The sequence below is a fragment of the Lathyrus oleraceus genome, chromosome 6 (genome assembly GCF_024323335.1).
Source record: "Lathyrus oleraceus cultivar Zhongwan6 chromosome 6, CAAS_Psat_ZW6_1.0, whole genome shotgun sequence".
NCBI classification, from domain to species: domain Eukaryota; kingdom Viridiplantae; phylum Streptophyta; class Magnoliopsida; order Fabales; family Fabaceae; genus Lathyrus; species Lathyrus oleraceus.
The window spans coordinates 154,277,887-154,300,771 of NC_066584.1; the positions used below are offsets into that span (position 1 = coordinate 154,277,887).

Below are 22,885 nucleotides of genomic sequence, written 5' to 3' on the forward strand. Positions count from 1 at the left end.
GGGCATTAACCCTCGACCCATAATGAATAGGGACTATATAAAATATAATGTGGTTAGACCACTCTATAATCACATAATCAGAAAAAGAACCCTTTATAATCACATAATTAAAAAAAGAACCCGGTGTTAATCAAACTCATTTAATACAGCACTATTAACACAACCCTTTTATTTAATATTTAATTAACAAACTTTTATTCTCAAATGTCAAATTTTTATTTTTTTTCCTTTCTTCTTCTTACTATATTTTTAAACTATTTAATACAATTAAATTTATTATTTTACAATTAACCAGTCTTTATAATTTAAGTAATATGACATGTTTGTCTCAAGATATAAAATCATCTACGTAAATTATTAAACTTTTATTGTATTTTATACTACTTGCTTATTAAATTAAACTTTTAATCATTTTCTCAAACACCTAATATTTCTATTATTTTGAATCTTAAACCTTTTAAGAGTTAATTTTATCAAGTATTTTAACTTCAATTAACTAACTTCTCAACTAGAAACTACCTTCCTATAAGTTACAAAAATAACTGATAATTTTGTTTTATCCAACATACTAAAAGATAATGAAGCAATAGAGAATTAAGATATAGATAGAAACTTATACAAAATGTTTTTTTTTCCTCTAGTTATTTCGGATGAGAGATTTTTAATCTATTTCTCAATTAAAAATGTGAGGAAAAAAACGCCTTCCCCATAGTATATTGGAAAGTTGGCAAGTCCCTTCGATTATTTTATATTTTAAAAACTAGAGAAATGAAATTACTGTACAACTACAATGCCAGGTAAAACTATGTAAAGGAATGATACAATTTGAAATTTCAAGGAGCAATAGTTATGTACAATACTAAATACAACAAGCAGCATAATGATGGTACCAGTTACTGAAGGAATGTCACATTTAGACCAGTTACTTGGATCTAAACATCCATCTCCCTTCTTAACTCCACCAGAAATCACTCTCCAGCCATAATCATCTTCGTCCAAAATGAGAATCAGTGTTGGAACAAATTGAACAAAGTCAAAAAGTACATATATTAACACAAAATTTTGGTGGTTGATATTTGGTGGCTGATGCACAAACACCACCACCACTCATGGGCAGACAATGAACGGACATTTACAGGTATTGACTATGCAAAAAGCCATGCTTCTGAGGTTCTACTTGGTCAATATGCTGCTACATCTGGCCTAACCTTTCCTGCATAATAGCAAGAAATAACTTCAGTCCATGTATCAGATCAGTAGAATCAAAAAATATAAACCATCTTATATTTTGTAACAAGAATTTATATTAAATTAAAGAGATCCTAAATCATTTTATTCATTAGGTAAAGTAAGTACCACAGAGCAAGAATTAGAAAACTAGGAAAATGGAAATGAAAAGCATTTTTGTTTGGGAAAACATTGTTTTTATTTTCTGTTGTCACAACGACCTTATGATCTATTTTAGAATATTACATGTTCCCTGTAGACAGGAAATAAAATGAAAATAATACTTGTGATTAAAAGTGAAAAATAGAAAATAAAAACATTAGGCAAAGATTTAAAGGGTAGTTAAGAGTTCTTAAAGAGTCATAACACGAACAACCACATTAATGTAAGACATCATCAAAATAAGAGAAATTGGACAATAATTTGATCTATTTCTTTGACTCCTTGGCTAACAAGCAAACATAAGATGCACAAAATAAATATTAAAAAGAACAACCTGTAGCATCTGCATTAATTTTGGTTGCTGCTCCAACAGCTGGCAAAGTTTGTCGCGGTCACTCAACAAAGACTGCAATGTTAGAGAGGTGCAATGATAAGATTAAAAACAGGTCTAATCAAATTTGTCTCTGACAAATCCTACCTTAAAAAGTGCATGGCAGGTGGCAAATACCTGAATGGCCTCTGGAGACTTAAAATACTCGTGTAATGACATTCCAGCATTTGAAAGCTCCTGTGATTGAGCATCCCCCGTTTGTTGAGTATGTTGAACTTGCTGCTGTTGCTGCTCATGTGAAAATTGTTGCTGCTGGGTTTGATAATATGTCTGCATTGAAGAAACTTGAGACCGTTGCAGCATCTGTAACTCATGCACTTGAACATTGCTCGGTACGGCCATCCCTTGTTCCAACTGCTGTAAAGCTTGAACAGGAGGCCTAGGAAGCTGAGGTGGTTGTGGAGGGCGTGGAAGCTGGGGGGGCTGCAGTGGCTGCAACTGTGGAACTGAATGCATTGACTGAAAGGAAGCTTGGGGGACAGAGATACTCTGCAAGAAGCTTGACTGGCTCTCATTCTGTTGCTGATTTGAGGCGTTACCGAAGACAGTCATTGGCATAGAAGCTGGCCTATTGTACCCCAAGGACATCATCGAAGAATTTAAAGGGTAGGATGACAATCTGGCTCCTGAAGGAGCAATAGAGGCCTGAGAATGTTCAGTATTCCCAATACTTGCTTGATTATATGGAGCAGGTTGTGAGACAGGAGTTTTGATAGATGGTAAATTATATGGACTAGATGCATAAGGAGGTGGTGTAGGAGGCAGGGGAGGAGCAAGTCTACTAGGTCCACTAGGGGAAGATATAGAATTCCTAGAATATTTGGAATCTGGCATGGGAACAGAAGATGCAAATGGTGATGCAGTTGAACCGTTGTTGAATGGAGATAAATAATCTGATGGTCCCTGCCAAGAAAAATTACATGAGTAGTCAGTGCCGAATTTAGAAAGACAAAAACAGGATAAAAAATTTGATTTAAAAGACTGAAGAGTAACTAGAAAGAAGGAAATAAATAACTAAAGAGCAATAAGGCAAAGCAAAATTACTCACTTGAAATGTAACTGAACGGCGTGCACCTGCTGGAGAATTAGCGAATGAGGATGATTGACTATGCAATGAATCGATACCATTTGACATTACAGGTGAGATTGTTGGTGGTGGTGGCATGGGCGGTAAAGGAGGTTGGTTCGGAAAAAATCTCGGGTCATACTGTCCTTGAGAACCTGTAGCAATTCCACCATGTTGGGGACTGTTCTTTAAAAAGAAATTCTGAGAAGCAATCCTTGAATCAACTGGTAATTGCATAGATGTTGGTGGATTGTTGTAAAGAGGCACTGGGAACGAACTATTTGTTGTTGCAGAATCATATCCACCAGATATCTTTGCTTGAAGAGCATTCTTTGTGTCGTCAGCCTGCTCGCCATATTTCCTGTCTGAAGAGACACTTGATTCACGAGTCAATGACATATCAGGTCGTGAACCAGACATCTTTGAAGAAAATTCACTCTGGACATTTTCATCGATGTTAGATCCTAATGGGGTACCCATGCGAGAAAATTGGCTACTATCAACAGCATCACTTTCTGTCTCTTCAACAATTGAGTGGGGAGAGCTTTGCTCAACAATAACTGGGGCAGGCTGCTGTAAATTATCATCCAGTTGAAGGAAAGACAATTTGTCATCAGAGTCAGACTCCTCTCCATCAAAAACTATATCAATTCCTTGAAGATCATCATCAAGATCTGTTTTTAATTGCTTAGATTTGTTTGACTTCTCTACATCTGAAGCTTTCACAGGAGAAGCATTTTTTAGATGTCCCACGGCTTCTCCCACTACTGTTGCTGAAGGGTTCTGACGTTCCCTTTGTCTGGCCATAAATTCATCCACATGGATTGATGGGGGTCTCCCACCAGTAGATCCTGTTCGTGGCACTGCTATTACATTGGTAATCCCATCAACATTTCTCTCCCTAGCCACATAGTCATCCACGTGCATAGATGGTGGTCTGCTGGTATTCGGCTTGCGCTGCCGGAAGGAATCTCTACGCGTAGGACCCGAGGAAACAGTAGACGGTGCTAAGCCACGCGAAAAAGCAGAAACATCAGCTTGAAAACTTTCTCCTCTGCCTCGCCTCACTGGTCCATCCATTGCTGACAATTTCTTTTTGGCAGCCAGATTTGTTTGTGTTAATCTATCAGGTAACGTTTCTGGACACTCCCAAAGAAATTTGTCACCAAGTCCTCCAACGTCGAGATAATTGTCGATCTTTTCAACACTGTTTTCAAGCATGTGAAGTGCCTTTGGAAAATCTAAAACGTCATTTTGAGGTAAAACAACATCACCCAACTCCATGGAATCAACAGGCCTTTGCAATACTAAGTACAATGATTTCACTGTCTCAGAAACCTTGCATCAGAAACAGTCGGGAGGTTAAAAAATGATTCAGGGAAAAAGCAATAAACAGGAAGCTGTATAGAAATGGAGTTTTACCTGGTATAACGGGATTTGCAAGTGAGAGGTGACCAAACAATCATCCACAGTAGCCTTTGAACTTAACATAGTACTCAAATCTAGTATGCAGTTTATATTTTCTTCAGGAAAATCGAGTGATCTTGTCACATCGTCAGAAAGTCCAAAGAGGTACTTCAATGCGAGAACTCTGTCGGAAAACAAACTAACAAAGAAACTTTAAATTTATCCTGATAGATTGCCCCCCAAACAATAATATAAGGAGAGAGTAAAGAGAAATTTTCAAATAAATCACAGCCGTCTTTTCAACAAAGAAACTTTTGATGTCAAGAGAAAAAAATTAAAAATGTAGATATGTATTTGATAAGGCCTTCATTTATAGCATAAATATGTAAATACAGGCAAACACCACAAATACATAAATATGTAAATGCAGACACCCTGGAGAGAGATAGAGGGGATGCCTATAACATTCAACATATTTGGTGTTTCATCAGCTACTTATGGAAATATTTACATTTTAGTTAAATGATCAGTTTTCATTTAGATGAGTGTCAGGTAGCACCTATAGTAGAGGAGATGGTGGAAAATAGACTTTGGTGGTTTAGACATGTAGAGAGAAGACATGTATATTCTGTAGTGAGGAGAGTAGACCAGATGGAGAGAAGGCAACAATTCGAGGAGGAAGACCTAGAAAGACTATAAGATAAGTTATTAAGAAAGATCTCGAGATTAATAATTTGGATAGAGGCATGGTCCTTGATAGAACATTATGTCGAAAGTTGATCCATGTAGCCGACCCCAACTAATGGGATAAGGCTTAGTTGTTGTTTTGATCAGCTTTCAGTTTATAGCTAAATTAACTAACAGCTTAATTAACAATAACAGACCTATCACTTCGATGCTGTCAAGGAAGCATAAAAAAAAAGAGGGAGAACAATGTTTAAATAACTTCAGTTGTTCCATTCTAAAAGAGTATGTGAGTTCTAGTGAACATGCAAATTGAAAGAACGTTTTTTCAAAAGTTTGCATAAGCACGTCCATAGAAGTTAATCAGAAACACCAATCAGGAAATTAAAATCTCACCTGTCCCCATTCATGCAAAACTGTAGAGACCCCACAGATAAAGCATAGACAGCTTCAATTGCATAAGGCGACAAACCCTCCATTGTGTCAATTGATCTCAACAACTTCATCCAACAGCTAAGTAAAGGAGGGCATTTTTTCCATTCTGCCATACTAGGAATATTATAGTTTACATCCATATCATCTTTCTGATCATGCTCACGAGCATTATAATGGATGCCGGAAAGAACTGCTTCAAATGTCATTTGACCTTTACTACATGAAGCTAATTCTTTGAAAGCTATAAGACAAGCAAGTAACTCTTTTCCAACAGGTAGGACCTTGAAAAATTAAAATTATTCGTTAATATTGAGAGCAATGAAAAATAGCACAACAATTTAAACTATACAATGAGTCTTTAACCAGGAATTTGGGCAATCCCTTTTTCCTGAATGGTATCCAAATGAAGAAGTGCATTTCAGTAACAACACAATATCTAAACAGATCTAAGAATTTGTATTGACAAGATCAGAGAGTCACCTGGCAACTCTTCAAAAGATAAGGTAAAATGAGGGCATAATCTTCATCTTTCATCTTTTCAAAAAAGTTACTGCTGAACAGCCAGAAAATTCATCAGTTAGTGTTCAAACTTGAACGGAACATAACTAATAATACTAAAAATAACATATGTTACTCACGAGTCATGTCTTCGGGAGTAATATTGGGAAGTTTCAGAATTAAAAAGAAGCATGATAAACTTGAACACCGGGAGACACCAACTAAAAAAATTAAAGTTGTACTTTACAGAACTTCTACCATCAGGAGTTGGCTTTCCATCAACAATGACAAGAGATCTATCCAGTACTTTTGTTAGTGTCTCAAGAGTGCCCAGTCTCAGCAATAGGCCCTGATAGAGAGAATCCAGTCAATTATAAGAAACAGGAACAAAGAGGACAGCAGAAAAAATATATAGAAGTTCAATGACCTTTCCAAGTGGGTGCTCTAATAGGCTGACAAGAAAATCAAGAAGCCTCAAAACCTGAAAATAAAGGACAAATTGTCAAGCTAGATAAACTACAAGTTCTAAATTATAAGGACCACAGAATCTTTACCTTGTATGCATCAGTATCTGATGGGGATGATTCTGAAACATGACTACTGATCGATGACAATATTGGTTGTAAAAGCATAGATGCATAAGTAACATTTTGGAAAGCAATGCGAGTTACAAAAACACGCAGCAGATCTTGAATGACTACTAATGCCTGCCAGAAAACCAGAATAACACATTGACAAGCATTCACATAAATTTCAGTATTTCACCAACAATGCCTACTTCATATTAGAAACTTCATATTAGAAAATGTAAGATCACCACAGACACAAACAACATACAGAAATAGCATGGTGCTGTACAATCTCAGCAATTTTGTCAAGGTGTGGTGACAATTGGCTAATCAGCTTCCCAAGGGATCCAGATTCCAAATACCAGTTGACATGCTTCTCCTTCTGAGGCCCTAATAGGGTTCCAACAGCCAACATCCTTCGTGTAGTTAACAAAGGCATTCCACCAATCCAGAGCCATATATCTTCCTCGGGAAACAAATCAATCTTGCAATAGAAAACAGGTATGGAAAATATCACTCATACAAACAGCTAAATAACCTTATTATACATGTCCTAAAAAATAACATGGTTTTGATGAATTGAATGTAAACAGAGTGATATGAAATATTTAAAGAAATAAAAGCAACCACAGTTTACAGAGTAGAAGCTCAAATGGATAAGCATACCAAAAGATAGAGCAAACTGCATGTTTCTTTTGGACCTAGAGTCAACAATGAAGTACCCTGAACGCTGGCAAGAAGAGTGTGATAAAGACCTGGACTCCAGCCATATACTGGCCAAAAGGCAAGGGAAGATGCAATCAAATGACAGACAGCTCCATAACCTATCGCGTAATCAGGATACGGAGATGATAACTCTGCAGCACATGCAGCTAGCTTGGGGCTGCAATGACCAGGATTTAATCAACTAAAAGAAGATAGTGTGATTCTCAAATCAGATGCAAAGAGAAAGGAATCTAAGAGATACCTTATTTCCCTGTGTACTCTTAAAAGAGCATTCATTAATTTTGTATTTCGGTGTTGTTCCTTTGCTTCCTATAAATTGCAATCAAACAATCTATATCAAGAATGCATTACACAAGAGTTTTCATTTACAGTCAGTCAGTGGTATAATACTGTAAAAAACACCATTTTCGCCTCGTCTATTTGCTTATAAAAACAAAAATATTTACACGACATATCAAGAGAAGGACCATTATCAAATAATACAATATCTCATTCCCTCATTTAACCCAATACACATTGATACAGAAAATCTCAGAAGCTACTAGTTTACACTGCTTTTGGGTTGGAGACATAACCACCTATCAACATGTGATAATCAATCCTCAAGCTTGCAAATTGATCACATTTTGTACAATGAACTTTTGATAAGTATGATGCACATCACAATCTAAATATAAATTTTTCAAAGTTTGAAACAAGTGGCTACACACAAGAAAACTACGAAGCTCTAGAGGAAATACCTGTAATTTCTGCAGAAGTGTAATCAGTAGCATAAGTGAAGGAACCAAGAGATCAACTATGCTCAGCTCACGATTGCGTTCCAATAGTAAGTCTGATGTAGCATTGCACTCGGTACCCTCGTCTACAAGGTAATCTGTTCAAAAAAACCGAAAAGTTCATTAGCCAAGCTATAGTAAGAACAAATAGCAATATGAAATTTCTACTAACAAGACAAAAAAAAATAGTTGTATCAAAACAAGCAAAAGGTGAGTACAAGTAATGGGAGTGATGGTCCAAAAACATAAGAACAAACTGTACACAAACAAGTAAATAAAAATGTTTTTTAACACTCGAGAGTGCCACTGTATTCCAACACAGTATGTTACTCTTTAAACTAAGTTGGGGGGTTAATGACGTTCAAATATGTGGTTAATGAAGTTCATTATGTGGTTAATGGGTAATCAATTATTGACAGACTTGATATCTTTTTTCACAGGCCACTAGTAATCAATCCCGGGGAGTAGCGGCCCTATCCCAGGTGAGCAGCGCAGCGCGGAGGCCGGCCACTATTTGAAAGCCCATTGTGTCGCAGTTTGCGACCAGCGAAATTAAGAAATGAACAAATTAAAGGAATGAATGGAATGGGAGTAAAATTCTATTGATGTATGAATGTGATCTTACACAAAGAGTATAAGGGTAACAACCCCCCCCCCCCCCCCCTAGTCAAAGAAATACTCTCTCTAGACCCAAACTAACACTGAATATTCCCAAGGATGCCTCACACTCTTTCCCTGATACTATATACTCCCAGATCTCTTTCCTCTCTCTCTTGTAACTAAATTCCCGTCCCTTTCCTCTCTCTTGTAACTAACTCCCATCCCCCTATTCCAATTTTCCGCCAGCTGTCAGAGACTTCAGTGTTGGGCTGATTGGGCTCCTTAGTTTTGAGTTTGTGTGTATAAACCAAATAAGGTTTATTAGCACGTGTCTGTTTCGTATCAGGAACCCCAAAAGATTGTATTTTTAAAGGCTGTAACTGATTGAGAATGACCTAGCTGTTAACGTAAGCCCTACTGACATTCATACCCTTAGTAAACCTTTATAATAAACAAATACCCAGTACACAATTAACATTCAAGTTCATAAATACTGAAAAGAGTTACAAAAACTACCCTGTTGAAAGGGAAAGAAACGCATTCCAAATATTGTTGATGAAAAGGGAAAGTCTTTCATAATTGATGTCATAACCTAGCAATATATTTGATGTATATAACAAGTAATAATAACTAATTTACCATAATTGTTTGAGGACCTCTCAAGCATAAATCGGCAGTTGACCAAAATGGCATAAATAACTGTAACAGCACCTTCATCATAGAGAGACGCGGCAACAGTCTGCATAGACTAAAACTGTCATAAGAGAGGATTTATAATTATCAATAAACTAATTCAAAATTTACTATAACATACAGGGTTCTCAGAAATAAAAGACAAAATCCTCAATGCTGTTGTTAACTGTGACAGAGAAGAATCACGAAGAGTAACGCCATCAAAAGACTTCTCAGATGTGAACTTCCCAAGATTCTCCATGACATTAATATCAGAGCCACCAGAAGACTCTCCAACAACATTTTCAACATCAGTCAAATCTGAAACTAGGACACTAGTTGAAGTTAACTGGGCATCTCCTCCAGAAGCCAATAGAGCAGCATAACGTAGGAGACCAATACCCCCATGTTTGTTATATACTACACCAGCATCTATCCATTCCAACAGACGTGAGGGAGCATCTTTTCTGTTAGAACCAGGAGAAGAGAAATGCAGAGCCCTATGAAGTTCTGTAGCATGTCCAATCCAAGAGCCCAAAGATGATGATGTGGAATCAGTAACAATAGCTTCAATAATCTCAGCAACTGAATGAAATATTGTAAGATTTACAGGTAAAGATCCTGAAATCAGCAGAATAAGAACCAGCAGGTTAATCACCAAACAAGAAATCATGCCACTACTATGCATAAAAAAGATAACAGAGTGACTTGACTACCGCTGTTTTTCCCATCGGATTCAGATTCCTTGGTAGAACTTAATGCTTCAATCAAGATGGAAACAGCCTACAGAAAATGAAAGGGTAGTAGTACTTAAGTATTAAACTCAATATATCATATACCAAACTGCCTAAGCAAATATACAAAAACTCCTTTTAGTTAACTAGATCTATAAAAGAAACATCCATGTGCGCTTACACATACATACCCCACAAACAAGAACAAAATAACCCTGCTAAGCATAACATAAATGAAATTTTCACCTATTTTGTTCAGGTAAATAATAAGAGATCGAAGTTCCAGGTAAAATACAAAATTCAGAATTTTTTGTATTAAAAAATATTCACCTATTTTGTTCTGGTAAATACATCACGCACGCCATGAATATATTAATTTTGCAAAATACTTTAAATTAAGTGACCTAAAAGGCTATGCCACCGCATTATTGTGGTGTGTCAAAGTATAATTTTGTGCATACCTCTGGAAAGTTTCCAAAAGAAAACAGTGCTTGACGCCCACAATCAGACCTATAAATCATCACCAGGTTTAATTCACAGCTCAAACAATGTTCAAATGATTAAGCTTCAATCCTGGAAAGAAATAAAAATAAGGCAATGTTCCACCTTGAGAGAGCAGACAGTTCCCACACAACCCATAAGAACTCTTCCGATTGTGGATTTGATGAAAGCAAACGATCAATCACATTAACCTATAGCAAGTGCAAAAATTGTCGCAATTAGGTATAAACAAACATTAGATTAAAAAATTATATTTAAAAAAAAAATGATACAGCAGCATCAAGAGGAGGGAAAGAGAAAACAAGTGTTTTTCAGACACTATTTGGGGGTGTCACTAAGTACTAACCATTTTTAGATGCATCCCAATTATTGTTCCTATCTCCAGTGGACTACAAAAGAAACCCTTTGATATCAAAACGGAAGCATAGCGAAGCGGAATACTATCTTCCTTGTTGCCGTGATGACCACCCCTAAAGGCACGGATTAAAGTACTAGAAAGTTCGGGATCCTGTAATAGGAATATCAAGCCTACAATGTTGGAGAAAAGTGGTTCAAATAGTGGTATTTCTTTTTCTAGTTTCTGATAAAGGTCAAACAATGTGTGTACATATATTAATTGTGGCCAACCTGAACGACAAAAAAGAAATGATAGAATCACAGCCTCAATAGATGATGTGACATCCATGAATATCTCCATGACATGACCCCTTTCCACCCGCAGTATAGATGATGACAACAGCGCAGTTGATAATGAAAGAAATCCCCTCTCCTGCATCCAAAATCACGTGATCATGAGTGGATATAAGCCCAATAAACACTTATAATCGTAGAAACTAATCCCACAGCCCTCACATTAAAATACTATTTATCTACTACAGATATATATATATATATATATATATATATATATATATATATATATATATATATACATACATACATACATATATATGTATATATATATATAGGCAAGAAGGCACAAAAGACTGCACTTAAGAGATACACACATGTGATGCTTAACAAGTTGTATCCCAACTTTGAGCAGATAAAAAAATTTAGCAATAATAACATGTAACATTAAAATGGTTAATGGTATACCTTTAACAATCCAAGTAAATGTGTATCGATATCCCAATCTGAAAAGCAACAACTCGAAGAACTGATCAAGTTGGAAGTTGTTTTATATGACAACAATCCATCTGTTTGACCAGTAATCAGGGATCTACTTGCACAAGCCACGGGAGAAGGATCTTCAATTGGACCACGTGAATTCATCAATTTCTGCATTAGTACTTGTCAACAAACATTAACGAAAAACTTATTTCAAAGCTATATTCACAGATCAACCTAAGTTGTATGGGAAAAATAAAATAAAATTTTGCTTGCAACTCATTTTAAGTACTACAAAAAGTTACAATCTATTGACATAAAACTGACCAGGAGCTTTCTGAGCAGAACTTCAGCAGAACTAAGCATATTCAAAGTAACGTCTGTTACCCTGCCAAAAGTACTGGTGTTTCCCAGCACAGACAGAACTGCAGACTGGCAAAAATTTAATTACCACAAGATAAAGATGAAGTTCTTAAAAGAAAATGAACATTCAAAGCAAGAGCCTTCATTGAAAGCAATACCTCATATCTTGAAGCAACTTCATAAAATCTTAAGCGATGAAGCAAATAGGTTGCAAGGGAGGCAACATCATGTCGAGGTTTTGACAGTATCAACTCCAACAAATGGCTATAACCTTCACTAAAACCAGAGGGGATGCTTTCATCTTCCCGGGGCCACCAACCTAAAAAGCCTTCACATCCAACAGAATATCTAGTAGCCCGCTCTACAACACCAAGAAGCAGAAGCGTAATAGTAGTAGAATTCTGGCCGTCCTTGGAAAAAAACATTTCAATCTGCTGCATTCCCCCACTATTAACAAATTGAAAACAGCTCTCTCTACCGGAACATAGTAAATAAGCCATGCTCAATCCTAGAAGAGCGTGTTCATTCTGCAGTAAAGCATATGGAGGCATAAGCAGGCAAAAAAGACAAGCGTAAAAAAATAAGAGGGAGTGAATTAATTTCTCTAATTTTCTTAACTAATAGTCAAATATACTGGTGCAACAAGTACGAAGAAAGCAATAGATTACCCGAGAAAGAAAGTGATCTCCTATAGATGAAGAGTGCCTTCTGAAATGATTAATCTGATTAAACATATCCACCAGTGTTTTGGAATCCAATATTTCAGTCTCCAATTCAAAATAATGTCCCTCCGGTGAACATTCAGAGAATTCAATCTCATTCTTTTGCTTAAAACCCCTATAGACATCAGTGAGCTCTTTTCTTGCCTTGTTAACAACATTGTGCAACTCTTCAAACTTCTCAGCTCTCTTCCCTATCTGATATCTCCCACTGATTGATTCACATATATCACCAGAAATGTAGGAAGAGATTGCCGATACTACAGTACTTACAACTTTATGTCCATCATCTCCAATATGTCCATTATTACCAATCTCTGATAATTCTAAAATCTTTAACATCAACTGTAAAAAAAGTTTGACTTCAAGAGAAATATCTGCTACAGGAACTGGAATAGACAAGACACTCAAAGAAGAACGTAAATCTTCAATAGCAAAGTTAGTAGAATGCAATGCAAGTGGCAGGTCTTCAAGCTTCCCCTCAGTAGAATCAACAAGATCAGTCAACGCATTGTCATCAAACTCAATGTTGAACTGACCCAAGTCCTCAGCCGTGTTTCCATATATAAGCAAGCTCAAACTGCGATAACTGCCCCTCACAACTAGATGACTAGTGACAACAGCCTAAAAAATGTATGCAGGTAATCAAAAATTGGATACAGTTAAATATTTTTAATAGAAAAATTATAAGAGTATAAATTTGAAAGCTAGGGCAAATTACTAACAAGTCACACCACAAGTCATTGACTGTGAATGTTCATCAAATCAATTATAACTTATATTAATAAGTACATACATATATCATACGCAAAAGAAGACATCCTCAAGTATACAAAATTTTAATCATTTTTTCATTAATTTTAATCACCAACTTATTATATTTGGGCAATTCAGGTCAAAAAAATCTTCAAAGCGCCAACATTTACGTAGCTGAACTGATGAGGACATAATAATCAAGGACACTAACAAAGAAAACTGGGCAGTCATTAAATGACAAAATGTAAGACTTCAAAATTTGTCTAACACGAAAATTTTACATTTTGTGATATACTACTACCTCTATCCCTAAATATAAGACCCTCTCGTGATTTCTGTCACTTCTTATAAGAACCATTTCATATTTTCAACTGCATCAATTATTTCTTTACCAACATGCGGCTAATTATGTTACATATTTTTCTGCGGCTTACAATAAATACTATGATAAAAACAAATTACTTTTCTATTTTGAAGGGTGGGTAACCTTCTAAAACAATATCAATTCTCAATAAGTTTAATACAGCTAACAACTTTTTTAATTCCCAGAATTTGATCAAGGGGGTCCTATATATAGCGATGGAGTAGTATATTTGTCACATCTGAAAAATCAAAACTGAAGAACGGCATGACACATATAGCAGAGACCAAGTCCAACAAAAATAAAAGCAAGATCAAATACTCAGACAGTTAGAGGAACAAGGAACCAAACATTGTTAATAGCATGCACATGATTATAACACCATCTAAAATGTCAAATATACCTCCACTTCCAATACATTTGATGAAGACTGTGAATAGAGAAAAGGCTGACAAAGTCTTCTAAACCTTGTCTCTCCCTCACAATGAACAAACACCTCTATGGCAAATGATGGAGGTGAAGTTGCCCTGAAAAGGTTTCAAGCAATAAACTAATTGAGTTCAAAATCTTCAACAGACACCCAACCAAATCATAAACACAAAAATCCCTTGGACAGTTTGATGCGTGAGCAACACCAAAGTGGTCTTCTACTTTACATAATATAATGTGGTCATCCAAAACTAGCACGAGCTATATCCGCAAATTACACTACAAACGAATTTAGATAATTTACTCTACAAAAAGACATGAAAAAAATTCTTCTGATATGGATGAGATTTTCAAATAACTGCTTATTGTAAAAGTTGAAACTAGCTTCTACATTTCAAATTTAGCACAAATTCTCTCAATAATTTTTTAATAAACACATGTATGCTTATAAAGACTTTTGCATAAATATTAAGACCGTGTTTGGATAAGCAACTTAATTAAGTGTATATAGTATAAGCATTTATCCTATAAGTGCTTATGTATAAACTATTTCTATAACAACATACAAAATAAAATAAATTCTAATTGTTTTCATATATATGCTACAGGCTGTTTTTAAATAAGCTTTTCTAAATAGCCTATTGAAATAAACTGAAAACAGTTTAAGGAAACGCCATGAGTTATTTTCATAAGCTCTCATACATAGTCAATCTCACAAGTATATATGTCAACCAATAACATTGAATAAGCTAATACATACAGGCCCTTAAAGCCTTGAAATTGTGAATTAATTCTAGTAAAGAAGCTCTAGGAAGTTAAATTACTATTACAAGTTAAATCCAAACTGACCTACATTTCCAAACAATACAATAATCAAACTGTTAACACCAAGAAAGCAACTAATCACGACAAAAAGAAAAGAAAAAACATACCCAACAAGTGGTACTGCTTGGGCAACTGATGATGCACTCTGTTCCAAAACCTCACACGCGTTGACTACAACTGGTTCTGAAAAAATTACCTGTAAAAAACAATATACTCAGTGAAACACAGTTCAAACATTCACGCAACTAATCCATAGGTGATGGAGAGTAACAACTAGAAATTGGCAAGAAACAAGCTTTGAGTAGTTGCCAGAGTAATCCGTTCAATTTTATAACGAGAATTGGAAAGGAGAGAATGCAAGTTCAGCAGAGAAAGGGATGATAAAAAAGGAATATCAAAGATTGAAAATCGAATGATAGGGAATACCTCGTCGACGTACTCATCGAGATGTGAATGAACGAAGGTATGAGCGAAGAGGACACATTGTTCTGGTCGACCCATTGAAGATTGGGAATTGGAGTTGAGAGAGGAGGAACATGCGAATTTTGAAATTCTAGGGTTTTGTGGCTCGTCGCCAACTTAGAGAGAGAGAAAGAGAGAGAGAGGGGAGAGAGAGAGAGAGAGGGGAAGGGAATTTTATTACTTTTCATGTTTTAAAGTTAAATTCATAATAATAATTTGAATAAAAATTATAATATTTCATAATAATATAATATAATATATATACTCAGAATTTAATCTTCTATAGTATTATGACAAGGAAATACGAATTTATTTTTTCTTTGGCTTTTAAAAAAGAGTATTTTGTTTATAATTTAATTATTATTTGATTAAATAATTTTTATTTTTTAATTTATTTTAAAAGAATTGGTAAATAATTTTATCCTTTCTTGACAAAAATAAATAAAAATAATAATAAATATTTATATCCTTCACTTAAAAGGAATTTACCTTTTTACCACTTCTTCTTAAGTAAATAACTTAACTATTTAAATAATTTGATAAGATTTTTTAGTACATTTATTATTTTTATCAATAATAAAAGCAAAACACATGTTAATGTTAATAATGTTTTATAGAGATTACGATTTAATTTATATATATATTGGTGTAGATAGTTTTTATATTCTCAATTCATTATAAATATCAAATTATTATAATTATTTCTGTAATTATTTTTGTAAAAACATATATACTAAAAATAAATTAAAGTTATACTTATATATAAAAATAAACAATTTTTAAATGATAAAAACATAAACTAAAATTATAAATTAAGAATAAAATTTTATTTTAGTCTCAAAAAATAATTTCACGAGCTCTAATTTTATTTTTTGAAAGCAATAAAAGCAAACTTTAATTTCTAATACAAATAAATGAATACTTTATTTGGTTTATGAAAAAAGGTATAAAAGAAGAAGAAAAAGTGAAAAGATGAAAAAATAATATAAATAAAATAATATGATTTAGTAGTTTTGTATGTAAACAAATATAAAGAAATGATGATAGGAAATAAATACGTATTTATAATGTGATATAAATCTCTTTAAATAAAAAATAAATATGATAAAAATATTACAAACAAATATTTATTTATAATAAACAATAAAAAATATCTTATAAGGTTCTGTTTTTAGTCTCCTATTTTAGATTTTGAATTTTTTAAAAATTAAAATCAATTTTTGTTATGAACTTTTAATTTTTCAAAAAATAAAATCAATTTTAATTTTGAATTATAAAATTTTATTTAAAAAATAGTTTCAAACCTAAAGATATTTTATATCATAAATATTTTCAATTCAAACAATGCATCCACTTAGATTTTTAAAATAATTAAAATATGAAAAATATACAATATATTTATTAGTAATAATTTTAATAATAGTAATTAAAAGTGATGGATGTCGATAAACATTTGTCATATGGTGATCAGTGGTGGTTTGTAAGGTCAGTTCTGACTTTTTAAAAGTCGGGGGCAAATAATAAAAATTGATCCTTAATAAAAAATACATTTAAAAAAAAACAACTTTGTATTCGTCAAATAAAAAGATGTTAATACATTCTTTTCTTTACAAAATCCTTGTATTCCTCGGCGTCAACATTTGTTATAATTACTTTCTCCTCTAACTTGAGTACAGCAAAAACTTTTTCACAAATCTAAATAAATAGTATAAATACTATTAGGATCAACCTTGATATAAACTTTTTCACAAGTGAAAATTAGCAAATTTAGAATATAAGCTAGTTATGGTAGAAGTTTTACCAAATTAATAAGGCCCCTTAATTTTGAGGTCCTGGACTAAGGACCATCTTGCCCTTGCTCAAAGTCGGCCCTTGCTCAAAGTCGGCCCTGGTGATTTGTAATTGCGACAATAGTAGTCTGTGGTGGTGATTGATAGTCGATAATGGTGATCAGATTGGTAGTTTATGGTGATTGGGGTATTCGTCAAAGTATTGATCGGTGGTGGTGAGTAGTGGTGTTTGAAGTGGTAGTTAGAATGATAATTTATGTGGGTAATGGGGATTAAATGGTAGTTGACAATTAAATATGTTGAAACATACTCTAAAATAATTTGAAGATAAGAAACTCAATTGATTTAAGATTAATTTATCATTATGGTGTTTTTAAGTTTGAGTCAGTAGAGGTTTATTCAAGAGATTACTTCAAAATAATTTGATCCTTAAAAGAACAAAAAGTCTTCGTAATGAATAGAAGAATCGAGATTTATCCAAGGACACAAAAAAGGCAATGATATTATATACGGGGATACAAATATTACTTGAGCATTAAGTAAATACTAAAATATTATAAAAATAGTGATGTAATTATACATATTGCACTTTATAAAGTAAAAGTAAAAAGACGCTTATAACATAGCTCCAAAAAGATGTATGAGAGTACAATCTAAGAGGGAGTGAACTAAAGTTGTAATTTTTTTCGATCTAGTGTTATGCTCTTAATTTTCTTCGGATATGAAAATGATATGTTCTTAGCAATATGAAGTGCGGAAAATTAAAGTGCTGGAAAATAAATTTAAATGAAAATAATTATCATAGTTATTCTTGTTAACTAGGGGTGCATCTAGTCATTTCATACCTTTAAGGATTTTCCACTATTTTAGATATTTATATAAGTCTCGCGTCAAGATCTCTCATACAATCTTCTAACATAAACATCAAACATATAGTGGACTTTGAATCTTCTCGAATCAAATGACATTTTCCACAATCATCAAACATTATGATGATTTCCACAAAACCATAAAGTACACTACTTTCTGTTAACAATCACTTTAAGAAAACACACTACTTTCTTTTAAAATTACTTGTCACCGTACACTTGGTGATCAATTACAATAACTTGAATAGATTTGAATATATGAAATATTCTTGAATCAATTCCAATACATAAAATTTGTATTCTCTTTCGATGTACAATTAAAATATAATAGTTTTAATTGCTCATAAACCTTGTTGCATAGATATGACAATTTATATATAGAAGTTTCAAGGTTTTGGATTAATGAATCACTTAAAACATATTTCAATCATATTTAAATTTAAATGAAAAAAGTCATTTGAAAACTCATGTATTTTGCCTTAAATATATCATAAGACACCTCTATGAAATGATGCAAGACATTGTAGAGGTTTCATGATGATTTGCATTGATTTGGAATAATATTGGTTAAGACTTTTCAAAATTTTGCATGGTGTAACTGGTTAAATACATGGTGTAATCGGTTACCACCTTTGATAACGGTCAAAATTATCTAGCATAATGGGTATGTAAGCGGTTACATATATAGTGTAATCGATTACAATAATGTTAAATTTGGTTTTAGGACTTTGAGAAGTTGTGGCTTGAACGTTTATGATGTATGAATGTTAAGAAAATTTTAGAGATGAAGATGTGAATGATTTTCTGAGTAGTTAAGGATATGTACATAATGTGAATTGTGATTGCATATTTATGCTTCATGATCAATTTCTTTTAATTTAACATATAATGGCTTTTGCAGTCTTGAAATTTGATTGAGACTGACTTCGACCTTTATCTTCTTTGATAAGATTTTGTCTTTATCAAAACTAAACTAAGATAGATGATGAACATCTTCTTCATAAAATGCAGTTTATATCCCCGACGGTTGAGTATTTCGATCTTTTTTTACATCAAATTATCACACATTAATGGTTTTTTTGTAATTAAATTATTTGTCATGGCTTAATGTGTTTTCTCTATATTGCATTAGTAATAAGAAAACCATAAACATCTATAAATATATTTCTCAATCTCACACCAAAATGTGGTTTTTAAACATAAGAATAAAGAAGCATAAAAAATATCAAAGCATCGACAAGCCTTTTTGTCTCTCAAATTCATCACTACAAACCTATCACTATCATACGGTGAAGTTTTAGTCTTGTTTTAATCCTCACAAAATATATATTAAGAACAAGTGGTCGTTAAGTTAATATAAAACATGTTTATTATTTTGTAAGCTCACTGGAGATAAATTAATCAGTATTATAAGTTTGGTGACGCCGAGAAAATACTTAGTTGAAATGAAGATCAAAAAGAATAAAAGTCATTCAAATCATCAATTAAAAAATCTCACAGACTATGAAGAACGGGTAACCACTAATTTGGCGATGTAGAAGTATGTCTTAAAACCTTGAGCAATGAAGAGAAAGAAAACATATTTTGAGATTACCATAAATTAAAAAGCTAAAAAGCAATAAGAATGTTTAAGGAAGACGCCATAGTTACGATGGTGGTCTTAGGGCCAATGAGTTTGATGGTTTGACAAAGGTCTAGCAGCAAGAGTTTGATAGAGGATCGAGCATAAGTGTTGGGTCGGGTTTTGCAGAGCAATTTGTGTTTGTCGGACATCGGGTATGGTTCATTCGGTTCACGTGTATTGGGCTTATCGCTTTAGTTTGAGGATTTGTTCGTTAATGGGTTATGTCTTGGACCAGTTAAGGATCTGCTAGAAATATTTATAAATATGTAACTTTTATCAATTTTATCTTAACAATCTTCAAAACTTCATAGCTAAAGACATAGCGAATGATTAGGAATCTTATTTGGAAACTTAGAGAGGTAAGGGTAGAAATTCCTTGGAGTTCTTGGAATTTAGGAAATGCTTTGAGGTATCTAAGGAGATTATGAAACACTTATAAATATTTTAGACTTATGTAATTCATATAGAGAGAGTTGAAGAGATTGAGAAATACTTTGGTAGAAAATAAGGTTTGTTACTAGGAACTTGGGTGACTATTTTCTTGTAACTCTTTTGTAATCTCTTGTAACAATTTTTGGAAGTATAATGAATCATAAAGCTTCTCTCTTTCAGAGAGTAGATATGTTTGATTGATCTAGGTAAACAAGTTTATATGTGTTCCTGTCTTTTATATTTTTCTGGTTTGTTGTGTTCTTGCTTTCACTTTTTAACATGCTAATGTGTTACTTGAGGACATAGATTTTGATTGTCATTGTTCTTTGTCATATACATCAAATTTCTTAGTGTGTTTGTAGCTATTAACAAACTCATTAAATTTTTAGAGTTTTGATAAAAAGTGGTGTCCCTTGTAAGGCAAAGGGATTATATTTATAAGTGAGCACCATGTGTTCTAAATGCTTGATTGATAAGTTTTTCGCACACAACGATTTTGGGTTGGGAAATGGAAGACGCGAGAAATATTAACTCAAGATGTATTGAATAATTGAAAGGTGTGACATACACATAACATAAATAGAAAAGTCATATGGAGGCTAGAAGTATCGTTATCTTGTGTCTCAGGGAAATTTCTAAAGGAAGTTGATCAGCTGTCGCGTGCGGACCAAAACCGAGTTATTTTGAAAACGTAGTATAGCGACAATGACTCGAATCGTCTCTCAAGGATTCTTGATTATTACTAACCAAAGGTAAATCGATTTAGGTGGGTTGGATTCAGGATCGATTAAGGAAAAAATGATTATTAAATAAGTGATTATTGAAATAAGTTGTTATGAAATAGGTGATTATATAACAAACGGATTCACTGTGTCAGGTTCAACTTATCATCGTTTGCTACAACTACGACTTATATCCTATTTGAACACAATATCATTCAACGAGCGTGATCGACACTGTAAGGTATATATTCTTATTGTCGGATTAAGCACACGGTTATAGATATCGCAAATTTAACGGTTAAGCAGAGTTGAATTGCGATCAAAAGTCAAGAACATATATCATTCAAATTTAACCAACAATATTACATGGAAATCGGATTAAGCAAACAACAATCATATAATATTATTGAAAGGAATAGAATTCTAATTGCAATTATAACAATCTCAAAGTAGTGAACCTGAATACAGCAAATCCGTCCGGAAAGATTAGTTCTCCATTACGGTTCTTTCAAGCGTAAGAAAAATAATTCGTGAATAGTAAAAAAAAACGTGAATAATGTTTTCGGCTGCTAGGTATTAGGGGAAAACCAAGGCAATCCGTTTACAACCCAACTGTGTCAAATACATAACCCAGACCCAAAACTAACGACCCAAAACTAAAATAAAACTAATGCCACAACTTCAAACGAAATTCTGGAAAATAAGTGCTCCGATTATGACTTCGACTCTAACACTAAAGTTGTATGTCTTTCTCTTAGCTTTCCGGCGATTATTAGAACGCGTCAATCGGATTCCCGGAGCTCCAATTATGATCGTTTTAGTGCAGACTATTAAAGCTGAAAATTAAATACGAAAATCAAATAACAATAAAAATAAACTAAAATATAAAAACATTATAAAACATAAAAATAAGCAAAGGAAATCAAAGAAATGCTTAAGAACAAACATAGCAGAATGTGCATTAAAATTCACTGATCAAATTCCCCCACACTTGAACTTTTACACTCCGAGCAAAATCAAAACTCAAGAAACGCACAACATCAGTTACTCATTCCATGCTATAAACTCTTTCTTGGTTAAGATAACATCGATAGGTACTAATCATGCACACTAAGGATATCGAGGAACACTAATCCACAATTATGCAGTCATAAGCCTCCTGAACACACAATCCATTTCGAATCATGTTATTATGCCAAAGCCTAACTTACTCAGTCTCCTTTTTACTCTTTTTCATTCTTGCGCAATCACATTAAGCTTGCTATCTCCACACACTCATAGTAAGGCAACCGGTTAGTGACTTTGATCCTTTTTACACGGGGTTCTGGTACAAAAATTGGTAGCCCCTTATTTACCCAATTGCAGTTGTGGGGGATTGTCGCAACGCGAAAAACAACCGGCGGAAAAAATACAGTTTACAGAGCCGCCACCGACGCTATTCATCCTATGGCGGAAAGGGAGCGCAGGACTAACCTAAGAAAGGGAAAGGAATGGTCTTACGACCAGAGATTACAAGGTACGGGAGTCGGTTACACAAGGGGAAGATATTAGCACCCCTCACGTCCGCCGTACTCGACAGGATCCACGCTCAAAAGATAGCTCAAAGAATAGGAAAAGGTTGCTAATAAAACTGCTCAAAGAAATTGCACAAACAGAAATAAGAAAACAGGTGAAAGAAAATGGAGGAAAGGGACTCGGCAGGATGTCGTATCCTGGGCCTACGTAGTTTGTCGGAAACAAACATCAGAGTCAACGTAGTTCGGGGAAAAGGAGACATGCTCGCTAGGACATCGCGTCCTATGCCTACGTATCTTCTCTATCCAGAGAAGAATCAGAGCACTCGTAGCTCGGCTAACGCACGCCGAAACAAAACACCAAAAAGAGACGCTGAGACGTTAAAAGAAACACTCAAAAGGAAACAGAATGCCAATACATGGACTTATATCCGACTCCTAACAACGACCCACAAAAGGAA

General features: G+C 33.9%; 1 protein-coding gene across 6 annotated transcripts; it reads right to left on the reverse strand.

Moving 5' to 3' along the window:
* Nucleotides 1-774: 774 nt before the first annotated feature.
* On the reverse strand, nucleotides 775-15,646 carry LOC127097731 (protein virilizer homolog). 6 transcript variants are annotated; one of them, XM_051036228.1, is made up of 28 exons: nucleotides 15,438-15,646; nucleotides 15,119-15,207; nucleotides 14,161-14,284; nucleotides 12,590-13,264; nucleotides 12,080-12,448; nucleotides 11,886-11,990; nucleotides 11,547-11,729; nucleotides 11,076-11,217; nucleotides 10,795-10,976; nucleotides 10,554-10,639; nucleotides 10,409-10,457; nucleotides 9,930-9,996; nucleotides 9,356-9,834; nucleotides 9,181-9,280; nucleotides 7,906-8,039; nucleotides 7,407-7,474; nucleotides 7,106-7,322; nucleotides 6,708-6,923; nucleotides 6,425-6,577; nucleotides 6,298-6,351; nucleotides 6,011-6,219; nucleotides 5,853-5,922; nucleotides 5,334-5,653; nucleotides 4,269-4,452; nucleotides 2,829-4,184; nucleotides 1,898-2,683; nucleotides 1,724-1,795; nucleotides 775-1,213 (listed from the first exon to the last, which is right to left on the reverse strand). In XM_051036228.1, exons 1-28 carry the CDS (start codon nucleotides 15,510-15,512, stop codon nucleotides 1,193-1,195), a joined length of 6,585 nt encoding a protein of 2,194 aa, XP_050892185.1. In that variant the 5' UTR covers nucleotides 15,513-15,646; the 3' UTR covers nucleotides 775-1,192. The 6 variants fall into 6 exon arrangements, with proteins under 6 accessions (XP_050892185.1, XP_050892184.1, XP_050892183.1 ...); XM_051036227.1 differs by having other exon boundaries at nucleotides 5,853-5,925; XM_051036226.1 differs by having other exon boundaries at nucleotides 9,181-9,289.
* Nucleotides 15,647-22,885: the final 7,239 nt, after the last annotated feature.